The sequence below is a fragment of the Phodopus roborovskii genome, unplaced genomic scaffold (assembly GCF_943737965.1).
Source record: "Phodopus roborovskii unplaced genomic scaffold, PHOROB, whole genome shotgun sequence".
NCBI classification, from domain to species: Eukaryota; Metazoa; Chordata; class Mammalia; order Rodentia; family Cricetidae; genus Phodopus; species Phodopus roborovskii.
Window position 1 is genome coordinate 1302501 of NW_026126613.1, and position 21190 is coordinate 1323690.

A 21190-nucleotide genomic window follows, 5' to 3' on the forward strand; every position below is an offset into this window, starting at 1 on the left:
GTTAGTTGTATACTTCTACAACTGAATTATTAAGTTGGGTCAAGCTTTAAATAATACAAATAAAAAGACCACTAAGTATTTCTTCAAAGCACGGCCCACTACCTCAATCTATGTCCTAAAATTATATTTGGAAAAGTAAGTTTCTAAGCAGAGATACATTAAATTGGACTATAAGACAAAACAATATGATGAAATCAAATAAACAGTACACAGCTTTCCCAACCCCCACCCACTGCCACAGGCAGAGTCTACGTGCTTAGACACATAAATTTTATATTATCAGAAAAATAACATCACAAGGGGCAGGTTTTCCAATGACAGATCAGTTGGCTTTTTAAAGAACAGTGAGATTCCTCCTTTAGACACAAACTAAGGATTTTACAGGGAGAAAGCATGCTATTATAATGATATAAAAATTGATTCCTTTTGTAATCTTCCCTCTACATGATATCATCTCATTTATATGAAAGTAATGAGACACCGTGGACACTGAATAACATAAAAACCATGGGCAATAACAAATACCAACCCAAAACAACACAGGAAGCTTGTGCTTAGAATGACGGACATTGTACTCCAACTGTGTAACCATCAAATATGTTACATCCAAAAACAACACTCAACCCACCCTGTCCACAGAAAATCAAGTTCTTCAACTCTGACAACAACATGCAGACTCCAAGAATATAAGAAATGCTTATGATGGGTCTAACCTTGTTTTTAAAATGGGCATTACTTTCCTTAATTAGGAAAAAAACAGCTATAAAAAGATGAACATGTTAAGCAATCTGCTTGATGTTGCTGTAGCTTAGCATTGCATTAATCTGTCCTTAAATATTAGGATATTGCAAAGCACCTCGGAGCTAACAGGTCTTAACTAAAATAGTTTGTCATATTTTCTCCAAACAGCCCATCTCAGAAGACAAGGTTGAGAATGATAAAATAAAGTATTCACTAAAACAGCACTTGTTTCCAGGCTTAAATGAATTTTAAGGAAGCGGTGCCTCTTAACAGCTTTTGCGATCGGTAACCGGGAAAGGGAGTTCTTCCTTTCCTTCCTAAGAGCCTGAAAGATAAGTATGTCCTAGTCAGGCAACACTGGATTCGTTAGACACCCGACTCCCTGTTTCCAGTTACCTTACACAGCTTCTGGTAGCGCGGAGAAGAAACAGCCATCCTTTGTAAACGATGTAACAAAACCACAACTTTCTGCAGAGATGTTCTCACCACGGCCATCATTTTAAGTTTACCACACTTCTGAAGACTCCTCAGAATTTGCATTATAAATGAACAGCGGTGATCATTTCCTCCCGGTCACTGGACAATGATTTGCCAATTCTCTTGAGCATGCTCGGTTCCAGAAATGCATTTGAAAGATGCAGGGAGGGGGGTAAAGGTTCGAGAGAAAAGGAGGCTGGGATTCAGTCAACTTCTTGATTTGACAAAAACACTGACGAACGCCACCCAGACAGCCCCGGCAGATGCTCACAGCCAGGACCTGCTCAGCCTGGCGTGGCCAGAGATGAAGCAAGTTGCAGGGGCAGCCAAGCGCTGCCGGCTGCAAGGAAGGAGAGCGCTCCGGAGCCAAGAGGATATTAAGTGAAACACTAAAGCTGAAGATACAGGACCGGCCGACTTCCCCTGGGGACAGAGCGAGCACTCCCACCCACTGCCAAGGTAGCTCGTTTACATGAGGAGCTGGAGTGGCAGGGAGCCTGGAGCTCTACCGAGTGATGCTAGCACTCCCAGCGGAACGCTGCTCAGGCTGCGCTTGCCTGGGTGAGTAGAAACACTGAGGAGCACAGAGGGATCTGTTGTGAAGGACCTAAGCCCACATACTCCGTGCTAACAAATCACCTTGAGCCAGTGTGGCAGCATCATCTAAAACAAAACGGAACATATTTTCGGAGGCATACAGGTTTACCTAAGTCCCAAAGGCAGAGCCAAAAGGTCGATTTCCAGGTCCCTGCCTGCATAAGAGCAAACCATCCTAGAAATCAAATAGGACCCTTGTAAGTAAACACCAAGTTAATAAAGAGAAGCCAGCAACTGTCTACAGAGCATGACCAACTCCTCCATCTCCCTCTGATTCGTGATCTCATTTTGTTTGTCATGAAGCTGTTTTAATTTCATGAATAGGGAATCCAAGATGACAAATGCATAATGTCATATGTAGAACCAGTAAAGATTTGGGGTGGTGTGTGTGTGTGTGTGTGTGTGTGTGTGTGTGTGTGTGTGTGTGCGTGTGTGTGTGTCTGTGTGTGTGTGTCTGTGTGTGTGTGTCTGTGTGTCATTTACTTATGCATGTGTGTATACATGTCTGAGACACGTTTCACATGATACCAGTTTGGGAACAGTGTCTTAATATCCCAGGGTGATTAAATGGCTGGGTAAAAGGGAACAGCCAGGAAGGACTCCTGTGTGTTTCTCTTTATCAAGGTGCTGCCTACTCTAACCTCCCAGGGAATACTGCCCATTCGCCTCCCCCTGATGTTGTGATTCTGTAACAGAAGAAGGGCATTTTCACAAACATCTTTTCCTTCCCCTGCCTCCTCATCTTTCATGCTAGTGTGATTTATAGTCTTAGCCTGAGTCTCACAGAGCTGGTTCATCGGGAAGTTTTCGGGGGACTTCATCCTGGGTAGATTTCCCATCAGCTCCTTGTCGAGGATCTATACTGCCTCCTTCTGGTGAGGCTGCCAAAGCCAAAAGCAGTTTAAAGCAATTTAAAATGTTAAGTTCTTAGGCAAATTAGAAAGAAATGGATTAGTGATATCTCAGGGTCAGGGGCTGGAGGATTGAGAATGGGGAGTGATCTTAACGATCCTAATGGGAAAAGTGGACTCTGAGATGGTATATGCTCTACATCGGCAATAGCTATGGCTACACATCTCTCTCTGAGGAAACCAAAAATTGAATTATATAGTATGTAAGTACACAGTGCAGCATGTGACTAACAGGCAGAAGATTTGCAATAAAAACATGAAGTTACATGTTGACCATCTTTCATCTGAAATGCTTGGGACCAGGAGTATCTGGGGCTTCAGTTTTTTTTTTTTTTTTTTTTTTTTTTTTGCATTATAGAATAGTGTATTTGCATAAACACAATGAGATATTGCAGAGCTAGGATCCAAGCCTTCACTCAGCAGTCAATGTATTTCACACACACCTTATACACCAACCCTGAGGATTATTTTATAACATTATCAATGCTTCTGTGCATGAAACAAACTGCCATAGTGTGGAATTCTTATCAGCGGGGGGGGGGGGGGGGGGGGGAATCATGTCAGCATTCAACAAGTTAGGGATTTTAGAGGGTTTTTTTTTTTTTTTTTTTTTCATTTGTTTTACTGGGATGCTTCACTTGAATAATTCCTGTCCCAGAGCCAGAAGGTGAAACTGGTGTTGTTGGGTACCAGAAAGAGTAGGATGATCTGGAAAGTCTTCTTCTGTGAGACAGAAGAGAAAAGGCTAGCAGCAAGAACACAGGACAACACAAAGATTCTAAACCACAAAGTCTTTCAGAGCAAATCCTCACACCCGTTCCAAAAGGCCAAAGACACTCAGATGTTTATCCGGAAAAGAACCGAAGCTTGTCATGAATTGGTACTGCTAAAATTCAGAGCTCAAATTGAAAATGTAATTAAAATTAAAATGATTGTCCTAGACTGCGGCTAAGAAAATTAAGATGAATGTACCAACTAATAAATTGGTTTTTAAATCAGCAACAGCTTCTCCTTAAAAGCAATAAACAAACAAACAGCCAAATTCAGCACCTTCCCCTGGATGCTACTCAAACATTTCACTGCGGTTTAATCAAAAGAGAACTTGCCATCCCTCCACATTCCAAACAAGTTTGTGTTCTTGCTCTGATACCTCCTTCTCCTAAGTTCTCAACCTCACCCTGGACCGCCACACACAATACAGCATTGCTTGCTGTATTTCTACTTCCTGTCACTTCTGGCGTGCATGGCTACCTGAGTATCTTAGCCAGCTCCCTGTTGCTGATGCTATCATGGAGTACGGATCCATTCCTAACAATGCCATCAGCTAGATTCCTGTAAATCAGAGACTTTAACACATCACTCTCCTGTTTAATCACCTTGATGACATTGCCATCATCAGCAGAATAAACATAAAAAAATGTAGCCAGGTGCACAAGACCATCCATGTACTGTGTGGCTCTCAAGAAGCTTCTCGTTCCTTCTAGTCCTCAAGATTGAGTTTTCTGTTGCTGGAAAACTTCTGCCAACAAGAAAATCCAAAACATAAACACAAGAATCCAAAACGATAGTCTGCCCTTAGTAGAAATGGCATGCTGCAAATCGTAGGCGCAGAAAATCTTCATCTGATATTATGCTCTCAAGCCCTTCTTTATTGAAATATATCCAGAATCATCTTTAAACAGACCATGGTATGCCTTTATGTCCAGGGAATATATCTGTGGCTTAACATCTGGTTGGCACAAGACATGAATCAAATATAACCAGGGAATATGTCATCTCAGGGCAAACAAATCATTCATAGACAGACAGACAGATGTTAAATGGATGGATGGATGATGGATGGATGGGTAGATGGATGGATGGGTGGATGGATAAATGGATGATGGATGGATGATGGATGGATGGATGGATGGATGACAGACAGATAGCTGACAGGCTAGATCTATCCATCCCCAATCATACAACATAGTCATGCTAATGTCATCACCACACCTCACACAGAAATCTCAGGGGGCCCGCCACTACCATTAGCTCAACACCTGCAAATTCACGTCATGATTTCAGGTCTTTCTCTGGTTTCTTCACACACCTTTCCATTTCTGAACAAGTCTCCATTTGAAATCACTCACACAAATAAGACTAATATACAAAACTAAGTCATGCAATGATGTATGAATGTATGTATGTATTAAGTAAAGCAGATGGAGAGCTGTAAACTAAGAGAATCCAATATAGGACCAAAAGGCAAAAACCATGTGTAGTACAATGATGTCAGACAAACAAGTGCACATTTATCCTCAGAAAAACAGAAGTCAGCTGTTAGCAAAGACTCTCCTTCACACAAACCCAAACACACTACTTCAGCAACATGCAATTATTTTTGAGAAGCAATTACTGTACACGTTATCTTTTCATGTTTTAGCCAGCAGCCTCCTGGCTTGTCACTGTTTGCTGTGAGACAAGTAATCCTGAGCTTAGTTATTTTTACTTAAAAGATTCCTACCATTCCTACTTAAATGTATTTCTCCCATAGCTTGAATATTCATTAAATATTGCGAGGAGCTAGAGCTGTGGTAAGAATGTATCCTAAGAGAAAAATGTGTGAGGAAACCTCATTAGATTCTGCAACGGGCCTGCGTTCTGCTGGTGGTAGTCATTAGCAGGGTTCGTTTGGAGCCTTCTTTCCTCACAGTAAGCCATTGCTTACTGGAGTACATCATCTAAATAGCATTGAAATTAACAGCATTACATAAATTAAGTATCTGTGAATGTGCGTAGCTCAAATTTATAGTTACTTAAATCATAAAAGCAATATAAGCTACCATTTACCCACACTGAACGCCTACTATAGCTTCCTAAAATCCAGATGATCTCAAAATATTTTAGCAACTGACATTAATGGTCACATTCTGAGATTCCAGAGGGTGAGACAAAAGGGCACATTTAACAACGTGGATGCTTTCATGGTCCCACTCACCACCAAATCACAAAAGTAGTGTGCAATGAATAAGCAATAAGCAATGAGCAAACGGGCGGTTTCCTTGATATTTGCTTTTCCTTTCTTTTTTAAAATTTGCTTGCGCTGGGGATGGGGCACCTTTGTATGCATGTGTGTATGTGGCTGTCCTTGGCCATCTGTGAATGTGTGGGGCGACAGGTGGACATCACATGTCTTCCTCCATCACGCTCCACTCCAGTTTCTTTTCTGCAACACGATCTCTGTCACTGGAGCTGGGGTTCATAGTTTGTGGTAGATTTACTGGACATCGAGCCCCTGGGATCTCCTGTCTCCAACCTCTTACCCACAGCTTGAGCTAGAGACACAGCACAAGACCTTGAGGCTACCATCCCACCAGCCCTTTTACATGAGTACAAGGGACCCAAACTCAGGTCTTTATGCCTCTGCAAATACTTTACTCACTAAGCCCCTCTTCCCGGCTTCTGACTCTTCCCAATTTCACTATGAAATAGTAACAGTCTTCACACATAAGGGTGAGTAATATGTAAGTTCATTCTACACCTCTTTAAAAGAGGTTTTTCAAACTCATTTTGGGTGAGGCTTCTTCCCCCCCCCCCATGGGGGAAGCAAACCACAGCACTCATGTTTTATAATATGTTTAATGACAATTATTTCTAATTTAGAAACTATTATTTTCTCATATATTACATATCAACAGCAGTTTCCGCTCCATCCACTCCTGTTAGCCTTCGCACCTCATCCCTGAATCCACCCCTCTACCATCTCCCTTTGGAAAAGAGCAGGCTACCCAGGGATATCAACAGAACACGGATGCTATAAAAAAAAGTTACAATAAAACTCAGCACATACCCTCTTATCAAGGATGGACAAGGCAACCCGGTAGGAGGAAAAAGGTTCCAAGGCCAGGCAAAAGAGTCAGAGATGCCTACACCCACTTTTACAAATCCCACAAGAACTCCAATTTTAAGAGTAATTGTTCCAAGAAAGCCCCTAGACTAAACCCAGACCCACATACTTGACAACATTTTACAACAGGATCTTTTAGATGTTTCAAGAGAATTCTCCAAGAATGGATTCAAAAATGGATTAACAGCACTGAATTCAAGGGTAGAAGTCAGAGTCAGAACACTGTGTAAACAACAAGAACAGCATCTCCATCATCAAAGAACTGCATGGCCAACTAGGGTAGGAAAAAAAATGACAGTGGAATGGGTGTTCACCAGACTATCAGAAAACAGTAGTCAACATGATGGATCCACGTGTTTGGGAACAATTCACCGAGTACACAAGGGCGCGGATGTATAGCCATGGCACACAGGATTCAGAACCGCTGGAGGAACTTTGGAATTAAGTTGTAGCCCGAAGGTTTATATATGACTGACAGGAAGAGGTTAACCCACATACCCCAAATAGGAGAAGGGGACCAAGAGCTCAGAAGTAACAGGACTTGGGGTTGGAAGAGAGAATTTGGGCCTGCTTCATAAAATTTCACACATTTGTTTTAAAGAAAAACCTTTTTAGCATTATCACATTTCTTGACGGCTAGAGAGATGGCTCAGTGGTTAAGAACACTGTTCTTCCAGAGGACCTGGGTTCAATTCCCAGCACCCACATGGCAGCTAACAACTCTAAAATCTGACGCTCATATACAGACACACATGCAGGCAAAACACCAATGCAAATAAAAGGAAAATAAAATATTCTAAAAAGTATCACATTTCTTAGAATGAGATGTGAACCTCAGGCTACATATGTAACCACGGTTATAAAGTAAATATAATATGTATCTTATATTATATGTATACATTATATATAATGCCTTTAAGCCTAAGAGCCCTGGCTCTAAATAAGTCACAGAGGTTAGAATTTTCTATCACAAGTATTTATGTGTATTATAAATAAAATAAACACTTTATCCATTCATAGTAGTATAATAATGATATAGTACTTTGCAATAATTCCCCATTCATATGAAAGGGAAATGCCCTTATAATTTAGTATTTAATAATACTAATGGTACCAGCAATTAAAATGACAGAAAACCAAGTAAACTTGAATCTCTACCTGTAAACACACAATCATTACTTCCATAAAACAATTATTTCACTCAAATATTAAGTGTAACAGTATTGTGTGCACCATATCCAAGAAATCAGTTATTCACAGGACGGCATGGATTCCGGAAGGGAATGAGTGGACAGCCTCACCTTGGAACAGTAATCAATGTACAGGTGGCCACAAGGGCTCCAGTAGGAGACCGCTGCCCATGGCTTCCCACACACTCACCAGCATCTGCTGTCTGAGCTGCCTGGCCAGGACACCGTCCTGAAGAGCATTCTCCTTCTGAGAGGCATCCGTCAGCACATTCACTGTGGTTTCCGCTTCTTGAAGCCACTTCACCAAGTTCTCCAGGTCCCTTCGGGACGTCTGCACTGTCCGCAGGTCAGCCTCCAAAGCATTCTGTCTGTCAGCGATGCTGAAAGAAAAAAACATGGCAGACACGGTTCTGTGACTGAAAGGGTGACATCACCGACTACATGCACCTGAGACAAAACAGACAGATAACTCCACCCTCTAAGCCATCAAATGTAACTGTGATGTCTTCACCTGTGGGTCTAAAAGGTTCCTTAAGGAAATCTCAAGTGACTTGTTAAATACCAATACAGAGACATAGAAATATTAACAAAACCACACCACACCATAAAAATAACTGTGTTTGCATTTTATATATCACATTTGTACATTAATATAGTCTCTTATAGATTTATGCCAATATCTAGGGACTGCCTTACAGGGAATGTCAATTAAAAAGCAATATCAATACATATTCATATATCACTAACTGAATGGGAAGGAGCAAAATCAAATGAAACATTTAAGGTTTAAAAACAAATAATGTAAAGCCTAATGTGTGCAGTTCACTAACAAAGCATTTGCCTAATATTCACTAGGTCCTGTGCTCAACCCCCAACACTACATAGAAAATAACTTTTGGTACTTGCTAATAATCCAAGTAAATACAAGTTGATTTAAAAATATTTGATTTAATACCATAATAATATTTAGTATTATTAATTTAATAATTTAAGGCACTGGACAAATAAGCTTTTATGAATGTTTCATTAGTCCAACATCAAAACTAGAGCACTTAGAGTTATTTGAATTGGAAAAGATACACACCTATATAGTCACTATTTAAAACATATACCTCAAAGTTACATGGTGAGAAAACAGACAAATCCTGTGCTCAGGAGTGCTTAACAAACATTCGGGATGACGGGAGTTTGGGTCCCAGCAAGTAACAAGCCCACAAATGCCTATAACTCTGGCTCCAAGGGATATACTTCCTATCCTGGCCTCTATGCAGACAGGCAGACAGATGACAGACACACAGACAACAATAAATCTTAATTTTAAAGATTTTAGTCCTATTTATTTAGACCCGAGAAAATTGGAATTGCATGTCCATACAAAATCTCATACACAAATGTTTAGAATATCATTATTCAGAATATGGAAATGACACCACAGCTTATCATATGAACATGAACAAATTGCTCAGTCATAAAATGGGGGGGGGAAGTCCCCAAAAACAGTCTAACATGCACATACCACAAAAACATTATGCTAAAAGAAGGAATCTAAGTACCGAACGACATGTACAGAGAAATCCCACTTCTGGGAAAGCTCTAAAGCAGATAAATCCCCTTAGGACCACAAACAACCCTTAACAGGAACTGGAGAGTGAAATACAGTCCATGCAAACAATAGAACACCGAGACAAACTGCAGCCAACGACATGGGCAAGCTCGTAAATGCACTCTGTTAAGTGAAAGAAGCCAGATAGAAAACACGACAGTGAATCCATCCGTCACGTGGCACTCTGGGGTGACATATGCAGACCAGCATCTGCTCCCTAAAACTCCTCTAGTCTTACTTGTCTAGAAAGTAAACCCACTTGGAACGTGGTGTCCTCTAATTTACCAACAATTCTTTCCCCAACTTTATCCTTTACTTTATTCTCACTCTTCACCTCCATGGATTATGTCCCAGTTCCTTCTAGAACCATGTAAAAATTTTATATCCATATTACAGTGTCCTTACCACCATCTCCATTAACAAAAATCACACCTATCTTTTAAAGTTTTACGCCCATGTCTTCTAGACTATTCCTTCTCGGTTAAGCTTCTTCCATCTAGGCTTGTAAAAGGTCAGTGAGCCGTGAAAGTAACCATGTGTGTTCTATAAAGGTCCCTAGGTTCTATTCTAGACTCTTACTACACTTTTCCAATATATAGAGATATTTGTATCTGTCCACTTACTATACAAACTACAGGGAGAAATAGTTTTCCATAGATACACATTGCTCAGAGTCCTCACTGCAGAATGAAGGCATTTATAAGCTATCAGTTTAGCCTGTCTGAGATTCGTTCCCAAGCACCATTTTCCATAAAGATTGTGGGTTACAGACAGCATAAAACTACACATATCATGAAGGAGAATGATTCCACAACCAAATAAACAAGACTCCCAATACCAGTAAATACCAAGGGGCTCTTTGCTGATGAGAAAGGGGACTTGACAGAAGAGAGTGTGTGGCTATTCTGACAGCTCTGTAATCCTGTATTAATTTAATAAAACTAAAAAAGGATATACTCAAACAAAATAACTCAAAAAAAAAAAAGCTATAAAGAAAAAGGAAAAACTAAACCATAAGGGCCAAGAAAGAAATCATTGGAAGAAAAAGAATGGACATACTTAGCATGATGGGTGCAAATAGGCACAGAAAGCAGAGCTACAGGACAGATGCCCTCGACATAAAGGTATTAGAAGTGACAGATTGCTTAACAGGTCAACTTTGTGGAAATTGACACTATTGGGCTACTGAAAAGATAAGAGAAGAATTAACAAGAGGAGCGAGAAAATTATGCACTCAAAAGCAAGGCAAATACTAACTTCCGATAAAACAAAATAGACAAAGGTTTCGTGAGAGACCCTGCCTCAAGGGATAAGACAGAGAACAATACAAGAGGACTTCTGATGATCTCCTCTGGCCTCCACATGAATGTACATAGGCATGCACACATACACAGGCATATAACACACATACACATGGACACTAAACTTTCTAAGTTTAAAAGAACATTGAAATTTAAACTCTGTTATTAAGTCTAAATGATCTTCATGTTATTATAATGAATTATAGTGGAGGATATATGAGAACTCAGCGGTAGAGTGTTTGCCTACTGCATGGATGGTCGCAACTCCTGGAACCAAATGAACAATTATCACAATCCGTGTATATATGCCACTTTGTGTTCTGATTTCTGAAGTTAATATGATTTATAGAAAGTTTCTAGTAGAATACAGCTGAGTTAGTCTCTCCTAGTTTATTAAATTTCTACTCCTAAAATTAGATCCAATGCTAGTGTGGTATACTGGATATTGCCAACATCATGTATCCGTTTTCAAGCAACTATGGGTGACTTATCATAAAATTAAGGTGAAAATTAGAATTAACCAGGCGAGCTAATAATTTACCTTTAATGGCCCTACCACTGCAGACTGTCCAGGGTTCTTTCCAAAGGTGTAATTCATGGATAAGATGACAGAAGCTCATGCAGAAGTTCCGCCATTGTGGCCCATGCTAGCTACAAATCCCACATCACTAAAGAGTCTCTACTTGTACAGGAAATGTTACCGGTGGGAACATGAACAGGGTGCAGACAGCAAAGGTTGGAAGGCATTCATCCTTCTAATACTGAACTCATATTCATTTAGGCTCCCAGGGTACATATGTGTGTGTGCCTATGTGTGTGCAGAAGCTAAAAGAAAAACTATTGATGTCATTCCTGAGATGCCACCTACTTTAGTCTCTCACAGGTCTGAGACTTGCCATGTAGGCCATAATGGCTGGCGACCAAGCCCCAGAGATCCACCCATCTCTGCCTCTTGGCCCTGGTATTTTTACTTTTTTAAAAACATAGGTTCTGGGGACTCAAGCTCATGCCCTCAGCCCTGAGTCTCAGACAAGACCAGAAAAAGGTTGAGGAAATCCAGAGAAAGAGATGAGTGACTAGAAGAAGGAGTACACTGTGACTAGAATAAAGGCTTATGAGTTCGTTTGTTTGTTTGTTTTGTTTTGTTTTTTGAGACAGAGTTTCGCTGGATTGCTTTGGAACCTAACCTGGAACTCACTCCTTAGACCATGCTGGCTTCAAACTCACAGAGATCCCCCTGCCTCTGCCTCCAGAGTGCTGGGATTAAAGGCATCAGCCACCAATACCTGGCTAAGGATAAAGGTTTTAACTTTAGGAAATTTCTGTTTAGAAGCCAAAGGTGGGGACTTTTTAAAAATCTAAATCGGCAAACATATAAAATCCAAAAGATAAATTAAGAATAGGCTGAAAACATGTAAGATAAAACATTTGAAGTCTACAAAGGGGGACTTTAGCTAAAATATTTTTATGCTTCAAACAAAAGAAATAAGTGCCTATAAGACACAAAAGGAAATAGAAATAGCCTCACATGGAAGCTGTTAAGGACATCCATGGGTGACAGATTTATGATCGTTTATACTAAAGGGAACTAGGACTTTCTAAAATATGAACTCTTAGCTTTCACATGATATCTGTAATAAAACTCTCTGTGCTAGTCTATAAAATAAGCCGATAGCCATTTTGTAACATAAAATATGGTCACCCACATAGCAGGCTTTTGAAAATGTCACTTAAAAGATGTTAGGCAATATTGATATTTTCAGCTATAAAATGTAATATTATGTTCAATGAAGGGTGTGTATTGCTTATAATTGATCAAAGACAATATTCTTACCAAACAAGTCTCTTTTACAAAAGGCTAAGTGAGTTTTTAGGAAAGCCACAGTTGCATGTTGCTAATTTTGATGTTTTAAAAGGTAACCTCTACAGTGGCATAAGATTTAAATGTATTTATCTCTTTCCCAGTAGACAATAGTAGCACTAGCCTGAGTGACACACAGAAAATGTAGAGTGAAGTGATTTCTTAAGATTTTATTCCCTTGAAAACAAAATTAACATTTGCTTTTCCTGAAGCATATACTAACACATACTGAGGGGAAAAAGCATTCAAGGGAACAGTGAGTATTGCTGAAATACCCTGTGGTCCTCTAGTGACCAGTGCTTGCTACATAGAGACTGGGTCTTTACCAAGACATTTAAATATCCATTCCGTGGGACTTGAATAGACTGTGTGCCTCCAATGAACTCCCTGATGCATAGTTAACACATCAGAGCAGCTACCTACCCCTAGGGATGCTATTGCCAACAACAAAGGAAGGAGAAAGGCAGGGAGGGAGGCAGGGAGGGAGGGAGAGAGGGAGTGGGAGAGGGAGAGAGAGAGAGAGAGAGAGAGAGAGAGAGAGAGAGAGAGAGAGAGAGAGAGAGAGAGAATGCACCCAGACATTTATTTCCATGAGAGGCTGTGTCTCTCCACATCTTTTTTATTTACTCACTTGTTTATTTAAACTAGATCACTACTCATGTTTGTCTTCATTAATCAATCAATATCTTACCATTCCATACCTTTCCCACAACATGCATCAGTCTGCCTTCCAAAGGCATCTCCCACCAAGCCCCGGAACGCCTACCCTACAATCAGCCAGCTGCCCGGCCCTCAGTCTCCTCGGGTCAAGCCCTCATCTGGCCTTCACCGAACCTAGAATCTTGAACTCCAAAATCACCACGCCTGCAATTTTTCTCGATTCCTGTCCAATCGGACCTCCCTTCTGCATTGCAAGCTTCTCTTAAAATCGTTTCTACAAATAATTTAAACTTTCTCGCCTCCATACTATTTTTCTCCCCTAACCAGTGATCAATAGCGGTTATAAAAGTCAGTATTTTATTATTCCCATTGTATCACACCAAATCGCTACCTCACCAAAGCAATTGTCCACAGCACAGGTAGAGCCTACAATACCCATGGCCTGGCCGGATCCCAACAGCCAACAATGTCCCCATTTCTAAAAGACCCGGCAAGCACTTCCTTTCTGCTCTTCACAGTTATTCTTTTTACCCCAGGGAACTATTCTCAAAGGGAGACCTACAGAGATTCAATTTTATCAATACAAACAGCGTCCGTCCCATACCTACCCCTCCTCCAAGAGTTTCCCCTTGCACGCTTCCCAAAGTTCGTATCCGGCCTCCGCCCCCCTCTCCCCTCACAGCTCTTCTTAACCCCCAGAAGTAGCAAAGTATCACTTAATGAGGTTTGCCTTCTTATGTTTATCCAAGCTTCCTACGTCCTGTTTTTATGCTATACTGCTGATTGTTTTTAACAGCTCCCAGACAACCTCCCATAATTAATGGGTGCCCACCCCCCACCCCCGCCAGCTCCTTCCATATTCCATACTCCATGGTTTCCCTTACAGAATGCAAGCTTTTGGAGGTAGGGACATGTAAGGAGTAAAGTACCTTACTCCTTACAGGCACAAGTATAGTTAAGGTTGATTCTTTGAGACTCTCATAGAGCCTGGCTAGCTAGAGGCTAATGAGTCATTCTTTAATTAAATGATTAATTCACTGAAGGAATAAAAAAAAAAAAAATGAAGGAAAAGACAAAGAATGCGCCCATTAGCCCCCTAGTGCACTTGATACAGAACTGAGAAAAACTTCTGCGTGTAGGACCCTGATTCAAAGTGAGCGAGAGAATATTCTCCGCATGCAACACAAATGGTGTGCATGAAGCCTTTGTTTTGTCAAGGGCCGAAAAATACATGGAATATTAAATAACGGAACAGAACAATATAGAAGAGTATAATTTCTATGCTTCTCTCAGTGCTAGTGACAGAAACAATAGAAAGAAACTGAAAACTAAAGGCGACAATCAGGGAAAGAAGTCACTTCCCAAGAGGATCAAACCTCTGAAGCTCGTCCTGGCGAACAATTGAGAAGGAAAAGGTTACTTGCACTTCAGAGTGAGTTGCTCATTTTAAGAGCTCAGTGGTTGAGCCTGGCCGGAAGTCAGGCCCAAGTGGTAATCCCATTCTGATGTGTTTCATTTTCCACCCTTCCCCTCCCCACCCCCCCCACCCCCCACCCCCAGGAGCAGAGGCTCAAACCCAGGGCTGTGTGCTCGCTAGGCAAGCACCCTACTACTGAGCTGAATCCCCAACCCCACTCTTAAAAGGTACTGATCCAAATGAAGAAAGAGCCATGCTTAAGGCAGAACACATCTTTTCTATTTAGTTTTCAGAGACGGTAAGTCAGCACAGAGAAAGGGAAAGGAAACCAAGGCTTTGGGATTCGCAACAAAACACACCAGGAGAGCGATCATGACCCAGAGGCTTACAGATTCAATCTTCTCATGCTCCAGTCTCATATGTTCCATGCTGCCTCACGCTGCCTGTGTAAAGGATGATGCCCTTGATCCTCTGTCCCTATGCCCTGACTGCTGACATTACTGGTGATGGTTGTCATGCCCAGTTTATGCAGCACTTGGGAGTGGAACTCAGGAATTCATGCACACTACCAGTTGAGCAACATCCCCAGTCAACAGACTCAATCTTCAGAGTTCACAAAACTTCCACCAATCCATGGAAACTACATTCAGTCCATGAGTATTAATGAAAAAGACAGTATCATCTCAAAAGACAAAAAAAAAAAAAAACAAAGTTAGTCCACTCATCAATTTGTCCTGTACACAGGGCTCCCCATCCAACAGTACTCCTTCAAGTTTTCTACACTCTTCTTCCCAGAAGTGCAGAGAGCATTTGAAATAATTATGATGAGTTCACTAACCAAGATGACTGGATTTATAAAGACGTCTCATCTGCTAATAAAGACGGAATAAAGCACTAATGCATTCATTAAGGCGGCTGATCCAACTCTTCATCATTAGGATCAGCAGAGACCATTCAGGGTGACAAACAAGCAGCCACACACTCCCTGCACACCGGCCACACAAAGCTCTGCAAAGTGTGACAGCTTACAAGGAAGATTCAGCAGCACAGTGATGATCTGAGCCACCTTTTGTGGAGCATGGACTAGGCACCTAGGATGTTTATAGGTGACATTGGGACTCATCATAGTCTCCGCTTTAGGACTGGAGGAAGGGACGCTCAGGGTTACACAGATGGTAGATACATATGGCAGGACTCTAACCAAGGACTGTCAGATACCTCACACCGGGCTCTCTGCTCTCCCTGTACCATCCTGGAAATGCCTTAAAATAGGCAGAGGAGAACAGGACCTTGTTGGGTGAGGACAAGGAGAAATTCCATAATTAGAGTCTCTTGAGAAGCCATAGTATACAGCTACAGACCTGGTTTCCTTTATAATCTTTCAGCATGGATAATTCTATCTATATCCACAAACATGCATATACATGCCCATACCCATATACATAACTATATATGTATATTTGTGTATATATATATATACACACACACATATATATACACACACACATAAAATGTTATTTTATCTATGCAGAGCCTAAATATAGAGCTAAGTAACCATTCAGACCCAAACACACACACACACACACACACACACACACACACACACATATATATATATATATATATATAGAGAGAGAGAGAGAGAGAGAATATGATGCCAAACTGGAAAATTCTGTTTTCATTTCTTAAAACTACTTAATGTGTTATATAATTTACCTTTAGGTTTCATGTATAAGGTACATATGAAGTTTTATTAGTTAATTACAGTGCTGGAATTATAGAAGGCCTCAAACAAAATACACTCCCTGACGTTACAAGGAACATTTGAAACATAATACATTTCAAATCATGTTTAGATTTGAGCATCATCTCCTATACCTGTCACTATGTATCACCAAGTTCAAATCACTTGTGGCCCCAAGCATTTCAAATAAGGGTATTTAACTTCATGCAAACACATTTCAACTATCTAAACTGGCAGGAAATAATGGTTAACTGGTGCTAAAAAAAAAAACTAAGAAGAGATACTTAACTTTGAACAAACACATTTCAACTGTCTAAACTTGCAATAGTTAACCACATTAAAAAGCAAAACAAAAACAAAAACATAAGCTAAGAATTTTTGTGCATTAAATCAAAAACACCAAAGGCAGTTTATGCTGGAGAGGATGTGGAAAAAGGGGAACACTCCTCCACTGCTGGTGGGAGTGCAAACTTGTACAGCCACTTTGGAAATCAGTATGGCGGTTCCTCAGGAAAATGGGAATCAGTCTACCTCAAGATCCAGTAATTCCACTCTTAGGCATATACACAAAAGATGCACACCCATGCAACAAAGACATCTCTTCAATTACATTCATAGCAGCATTATTTGTAACAGCAAGAACCTGGAAGCAACCTAGATGCCCCTCAACTGAAGAATGGATGGAGAAAATGTGGTACATTTACACAATGGAGTACTACTCAGTGGAAACAAACACAATGGAATCCTGAAATTCTCAGGGAAGAGGATGGAACTTGAAGAAACCATCTTGAGTGAGGTAACCCAGTCACAAAATGACAAATATGGTATGTACTCACTCACTTATATATGGATTTTAGACATAAAGCAAGTGAGTACCAGCCTACAAGTCACACTGTCAGAAGAGCTAGGAAACAAGGAGGACCCTGTAAGAGACAAGCATGGTCCCCTGGAGAAAGGAAAAGAGACAAGGTGTCCACAGCAAATTAGGAGCATGGAAGGAGGAGAGAAAGTTAGGAAAAAGAGAAGGGGAGAAGAGAAGGAGAGAGGTGGGCATGAGGAACAGGAAGATTGAATCAGGGAAAGAACAGAGGAGAACATGAAAACAGATACCATAAGAGAGAGAGCCATTATAGATTTAAGGAGAAATCTGGCACTAGGGAAATGCCCAGAGATCTACAAGGATGACCCCAATTAATAATCTAACCAATAGTGGAGAAGCTACCTATAATGCCCTTCCATGGTAATGAGATAGACAACTACCTTATATGCCATCCTAGAGCCTTCATCCAGTAGCTGATGGAAACAGAAGCAGACACCCACAGCTAAACACTGAGCCAAACACCTGGAATCCAGTTGCAGAGAGGGAGGAGTGATGTGCAAAGGGGTCAAGACCAGGCTGGAGAAACCCACAGAATCAGCTGACCTGAACAAGGGGGAGCTCATGCACCCCAGTCTGATAGCTGGGAAACCAGCATAGGACTGACCCAGAACCCCTGAATGTGGGTGTTAGTTAGGAGGACTGGCCAGTCAGTCTATGGAGCATCTAGTAATGGATCAGTATTTATCCCTAGTATACGAATGGACTTTGGGAGCCCATCCCACATAGAGGGATACTCTCTCAGCCTAGACACATGGGAGAGGCCCTGCCCCAAATGATATGACAGACTTTGAACTCTCCCTATGGAAGGACTCACCCTTCCCGCCCCCCCGCCCCCCCCCAGGAAGCAGGAAGGGGATGGGTTGTGGTTTGTTGGGGGTGATAAGGGAGGATGGGAGGTGAGAGAACTGGGATTGACATGTAAAACAGCCTTGTTTCAAGTTTAAATTAACAAAAAGAAAAAGGAAAAAAACTGAATGTATCTATATTACAGATTACCTTAGGGAGGCTAGGAGAGGCAATCAAACATACTAATATTTATGCTACTAGGAGGAAGCCATTCATACTGAGCTACATACAGACTATAATAAACGCCCTCACATCAAAGGACGGCTTTCTGTTATCAGGCCTGTCTGGGAGTTTGACATTGTACACGAAGGAATGAGGGCCTTTATATGTGAATAGTCTATTTCAATCCATACCAAACATCTCCACTGAAAGTAGGTATTAAACGGCATACATTACAGCACTAATGTTATCACAAGTATAATGCCCCTTCTTCACCTCTGCAGAATCCTGCTGACAATGATATATATTCAGAATACAGCTGTGAAGTGACAGGAAATGGTAACAAAGGCCTGTCAGGGGGCCATCAGCATGGCATGGTCATGTGCTAGAGATTGCTACATTATTCACGGAAGCTCCCATATCTTTAGTCTCATCTGCTCTCTAGACACAGTGCAGATGAGAACCAGTAAACAGAATCACAGATGGACCAAAGGAGTAAGACCACAGAGCGAGTGTTCACTGGGAACAGCTGACATTCTGATAACAAAGAAGAAAAATTAAACTCTCCCAAAAGAAAGTGAGAACCTGGCCGCGTAGACAAACGAATCTGAATTCTAATCCCATCTGTATTTAATGAGCTGTGTGACACCCCACCCCCACCCCCCACCCCCGGAACTGTTTACCATCTCTGTTATCCCTTTGACTGTCAATGCAATGCTTCTAGTCTCTTAAGACTGCTGGGAGACTTATACAAGAGGGTGTTAAGGGCTTAATCTAGAGAAGGACAAAACCATGGTGGACACTCACAAGAGACCCTAGGTCGTTAAGATCACCACCAATGCTTCAGAATTCAGAGCATGGCTAGTAGCGCCAGCCTTCAGCCTTAATGAAGTATCATCTGTGTGACTTTGAACATGGCATTTCACTTCGCTGAACCTGTGAGGTTAGACCACGGAAGTCAAAGGAGGTGTTAAGTGAATCTACTCCCCGAGTAGCGATAGAACAACTTACTCCTGTTTCTGTCTTACTCTAAAGATTAAGTGCATGGGATGCAAGCGACACACAGAACACTCTGCTATTAATGAAGCTTCCAGGCTGTTGAAAGGAGATGACCAGTCTGATCCTAGCCTGAGCTGCACTGCAAGTTCAGCTACATTAGTAAGACTTTGCCCCCAAAGTAATTCATTAACTAGTTAATTCATTTTGGGACGAGTGGGGACGCAGGAAGTCTAAAAGCTTCTTCTGGAAGAAATGTTAAAAGTTGAGAAACACGGGCCTAAAGAACTTCTCTGTCTTTATAACAGCAATGGCAAGAACACAAAGAAAATTAATATAACCTCCTACTTTGCTTGAGAAAGTAAGGAATGGTTTATATATTCCCGAGCGATGTTTATTTAGGACACTTAAACAAACACACATAATTTCAATATAGAAATCCTAGCTGTCACCAATGATGGACCTGGAGAGCCACAGTTTTGCTGAACTTTCCCAACTGTATAAATAACATTATTTTCTAATCATGTCTAAATATTAATGTTTATTTCTTATTTCTAAAACAATACAGAAAGAGATTAAGTGAAGCAAAGTCTTGCAACTACAAAAAAAACTGTGGCTCTGTGGCCATCTCCACTGTGATGAATGAAAGATCACCTTGGAATCTAATTCATTTTTAATTGCCTCTTCCATCTAATTTAACTGTGGCTATGGGCTGCCTGGAGATATTTACAAAGCAAAGGCAAGAAAAGCCTTAAACAAAACAGACTCCACATTTCAAAGTTGGGGGGGGGGGGAGTTGTTCATAATAAAAGCAAAGATGTTTCTTACTCATGAAATTTCTGGTCATGGATAAAACAACTTTAAGGATTATCACACTGACTGTTGTTTTTAGTTCACTTTCCTCCCTATCCGAGTTCGCAATCTAGCCAAACAACATGTCGTGACGTAAGAACACTATGCTGCTGAAAAAAAAAAAAAAAAAAAAAAAAAAAATAACGAGGTTACAGCCAGCCTTAACTTTTGGCAGAGTTGTGGCTTCGTTGAGATGTCTATCTGGAACCGGAGTAGGTGTCTATCTGGAACATGAGTATGTGTCTAGCACACATGCACACTCATGTTATCCCTCACGGTCTTCTTCACGGAGTTCCCAGAACCATTTTAGAGAATCTAACTACAAGGGACATCTAGAAGTTCATCAAAGTGGCTTAAGGCTTTCCCACAAGCCTACTAAGCCTACAAATCTTCAGAACACAAGTGGTAGACTCCTCCACGCTGTGTTCTGACACCTACATCAGTGGATCAGCACCCAGGAGTACACACACACACACACACACACACACACACACACACACGCACACACAGTATAACAAAACTAGAGACCAAACACACTGTAAAACAAAACTAGAGACCAAAATTCTTCCATGTTAAATTACCATTAAATTATTGGAATTATAATATCCCAAAGCACTCTGATCTCAACTTTATCCACTGCAAACTAGACATGGCTTGGTATGGAAATCATTTTCAGGAAGTCGCAATAGCTTGAAAAAGATGTTTGGTAAGCCATAATTTCACTTATATAAAGGCACTGCCAGGGCACTGTACAAAATAAATACTTTTTACTGATGACGGACATAAACATACAACCTGGAAAAATGCTAACCACTGCTTATGGTTCATCAAAGCCTACAAGATGAAGTGACCAAAAACCTCCATTATAAACACACGTGTTGTTTCAGGTTGTTCCAGACACACTGGCTGGATGACAGTGGTGGGAAGAAAAAATAACAAATTAACCAAAACTCTGCACATAGATTATTACTTCAGAGGTCGGGTGATAAATCCATAGGACTTACTTCTCATTTGAGGGTTAGAGTAACAATTAATACTAATATCACCCTGAAGTACTTACAGCCATGTT

The 21190-nt window shown here is 40.9% G+C and overlaps 1 protein-coding gene across 1 annotated transcript in view; it reads right to left on the minus strand.

Moving 5' to 3' along the window:
- Nucleotides 1–21190, minus strand: part of Utrn (utrophin) — a 456941-nt gene that overhangs the window by 217542 nt on the left and 218209 nt on the right. The window contains exon 51 of the mRNA XM_051206176.1: nt 7993–8182. Within this exon, the coding sequence (XP_051062133.1) occupies nt 7993–8182 (190 nt within the window). The remainder of the gene's footprint in view (nt 1–7992; nt 8183–21190) is intronic.